This window comes from Sinocyclocheilus grahami, unplaced genomic scaffold, assembly GCF_001515645.1.
Source record: "Sinocyclocheilus grahami isolate Dianchi unplaced genomic scaffold, SAMN03320097.WGS_v1.1 scaffold17272.1, whole genome shotgun sequence".
NCBI classification, from domain to species: Eukaryota; Metazoa; Chordata; class Actinopteri; order Cypriniformes; family Cyprinidae; genus Sinocyclocheilus; species Sinocyclocheilus grahami.
In genome coordinates, this window is record NW_015516529.1 from 1341 (window position 1) to 4533 (window position 3193).

General features: G+C 41.0%; 1 protein-coding gene across 1 annotated transcript in view; it reads right to left on the reverse strand.

Moving 5' to 3' along the window:
* Positions 1-3187, reverse strand: part of LOC107579427 (zinc metalloproteinase-disintegrin-like leucurogin) — a gene marked incomplete at its 3' end in the record, with an annotated part of 4349 nt that extends 1162 nt beyond the window's left edge. Inside the window, exons 1-3 of the mRNA XM_016265260.1 lie at positions 3158-3187; positions 1149-1326; positions 899-988 (exon numbers count right to left, since the gene is read on the reverse strand). Coding sequence (XP_016120746.1) covers positions 899-988; positions 1149-1326; positions 3158-3174 — 285 coding nt within the window. The remainder of the gene's footprint in view (positions 1-898; positions 989-1148; positions 1327-3157) is intronic.
* Positions 3188-3193: the final 6 nt, after the last annotated feature.

A 3193-nucleotide genomic window follows, 5' to 3' on the forward strand; every position in this document is an offset into this window, starting at 1 on the left:
TGATTTGTTGCTTTACTTGTCAGTCATATGGCCTCTTGAGTGGTCCTTGGCCATTCAAATCGGCCAAGGTTCCCAGACCTTCTGCCGTTGAGTCTGAAGCTTTGGCTATGTGAGGCTACCAGGGCCATAGCTCAGTTGGTTCATGTGTGTGTCTTGTAAACATAAGATTCTAGGTTCAAATCCCAGTGGAACTTATGATGTCTATCATGCTCCTCCATGAGATGGACAAACAAGCACAAAATACACGAGGGTCAACAGTAGCAGTCCAGACTGATTTTCAGATCCTGGGTTCAAATCCCAGTGGTACCTCACTCTAGGAAAGGAGGCCCACCAGTTCCATCAGACTTCTGGCAATTTCGTGAGTGCATTTTGCACCACCCACCTCCCACCCTAAAAACAAAAAACGCCTGAAACAGAAGCTTGCGTGACATTTGAAAACTCTTTTATGCCGCCCACACTATATGACAAATCAAAGGCAGCAGCCCAGTCTGGTTTACACATCCTGGGTTCCAATCCCAACGGTGTGCCTCTATCAGTGACTTTGCTCTCCCACTCTAGGAAATAATAGTGCTTCAACATTCTAAATCTAGCTTCTATTCTGCAGAGACTCAATGAAGTCTCTTTTTTGCCACAATGCTGGTCATACAAAAGTCAGGAAGAAAAGTAGGTTCTGTGGTACAATGGGTAGCAGATTTCTAGACTGTAAAATGGGGCAGATCAAATGTTGTGTGTTTGAGTCCCACCAGAGTCACCTCTTCTTTGAAGGAGGTTGAACTGAGAGAATTTTAATTTTTGGGTGAACTATTCCTTTAATAAAGATCTATTCTAAAACATATATTCATAGTGCAAATTTCTTTTTAAAAAATGGCCATGAAGAGTTTTCATAAGAGTCACTTACCTGGCAATTCTCACAGCAGTCTCCATGAACGCATTGTGAGCCTTCAGTGAGCCTGCAGGTCATGGGATCACAGCATGGATTTTCACATTCCTTACACAAAACATTAAATCACAGTCATCAATGAGACATCAGATGTGAGTCAAAGATGATCCTACATTAATGCATAAATGATGCCATAGAAAATGATAATTTGAGCTAGATCAGCTGGGCTAGACTGAGTCACTACAGACACAGGATATGTGTGCAATACCTCGACTGTTCCACAGTCACACTCCTCTCCAGGGTCCAGAAAAGCATTACCACAGATAGACCCACTGTACAGTCTGGATGAGCTGGGGGTGTCCAGCAGGCAGCTGGGGTTGGCGTTGTCTAGAAACACACTCAGCTGCTCCAGACTACAGTCACTAAACAGCTCCGGGAACAGCGTGCTAGATAGACAAGGTCAGAGGATGTCATTTTCGGACAGTGCACACTATAAACTGCTACTACTACTAATAATAATAATACATTTTATTTATAGGCGCATTTCTCAACACTCAGGGACACCGCACAATAAATTTACGAACAAGACAATTGAAAACAAACAAGAAATACCATATACAGAGACAAAAACAGAGTAAAGTAGGACTGGACAAATACAATTTAGGTGAGATATGCAATCTTAAACAAGTGAGACTTAAGTCTGGATTTAAAAAGAGACAGTGAGTCAATATTTCTGATGTCTGGTGGTAGTGAATTCCAGAGCCGGGGAGCAGAGCAACAAAATGCCCTGCTCCCCATGGTGGAGAGACGAGCAAAAGGAACAGTAAGGTGAAGAGAAGAAGCAGATCTAAGAGAACGAGAGGTAATATGGATGTGGAGGAGGTCAGACAGATATGAAGGGGCAAGATTATGGATGGCCTTAAAAGTGAACAAGATAATTTTTTTAAGTCAATGTGAAACTTAACCGGAAACCAGTAAAGCTGCTGCAGAACAGGTGTGATGTGGTGAAAGGAGGGGATTCTGGCGATAATAAGGGCTGCTGAGTTTTGAAGCAATTGAAACTTATAGAGGGATTTGTGGGGAAGACCAAAGAGAAGAGAATTACAATAATCGATACAGGAAATGACAAGACTATAAACAAGAATAGCAGTAGTATGAGGGGTAAGGGAGGGGTGAAGGTGGTTAATATTATGTAAATGAAAATAAGCGGACCGGGTGATGTTGGGTGTCATCCGCGTAACAGTGGAATAGGATGTCGTATTTATGAAAGATATTGCTAAGAGGAAGAAGGTAAATGATGAAAAGAAGGGGTCCCAGGACAGAGCCCCGAGGCACACCAGTGTTAATGGGGGAAGGTTGGGAACTAAAAGATTGTAACTGGACCAACTGAGTGCGATCTGAAAGATAAGTTTAAACCAATCTAAAGGGGTGTGAGTGATGCCAATAGAGATTAGTCTATTGAGAAGGATGGTGTGAGAAATGGTGTCAAAGGCTGCACTTAGATCAAGGAGGATGAGAATAGAGACTAAACCAGAATCAGCTGCCATAAGGAGGTCATTAGTGATTTTTATAAGTGCTGTTTCTGTACTATGAAAGGGGCGGAAACCAGACTGGAATTGTTCGTACAGGTTATTACAACTTAGATGAGAGTGAAGCTGAGTAGCAACTATTTTTTCAAGGATTTTGGAAAGGAATGGTAAATTGGAGATGGGACGGAAATTATTGAAATTATTAGGATTGTCACCAGATTGTTTTCAATATTAGAGTAATGGCAGCAGTTTTCAGTATTCCAGTAGTGAGTGAAGAGCAAATGATAGCAGACATGAGGGGAAACAGAGAGGGGAGGCAGACTTTAACCAAAACAGTGGGAAGCTGAAAAGCAGAAAATAAGTAAGATATTGGGCAGAAATCAGAGGAAGTGCTGAGGGAGGAGTTTTAACCTAGATGCTGGTGGATCTTATGTATTTTCTCATTAAAAAAGGACATCAAAGAGTTACAAAAGGCAGAGTAGACCACATATTTTATTTTATTGTTTGTTTATCTAACTGCAACAGAAGGCTCACATTGTGTTTTCAGGATAGTGAAGTTTAAAGGTTCAAAGAGTTTTATACACTTGCATTACTACCCTTGTAAAGTAGTGCACATAATTTCACTGAATGTGCACTTGGTAATGTACTTTAAACCTTAAAAGAATATATTTTTTTAAATGCACTGATCTGACATCTGACCAAAGCAAAAATTGAAAACACAGTGTAACGTTCCACAAATACTGCTTACCCTACACGTTCTGTCATGATACAGATGGAATTGAAA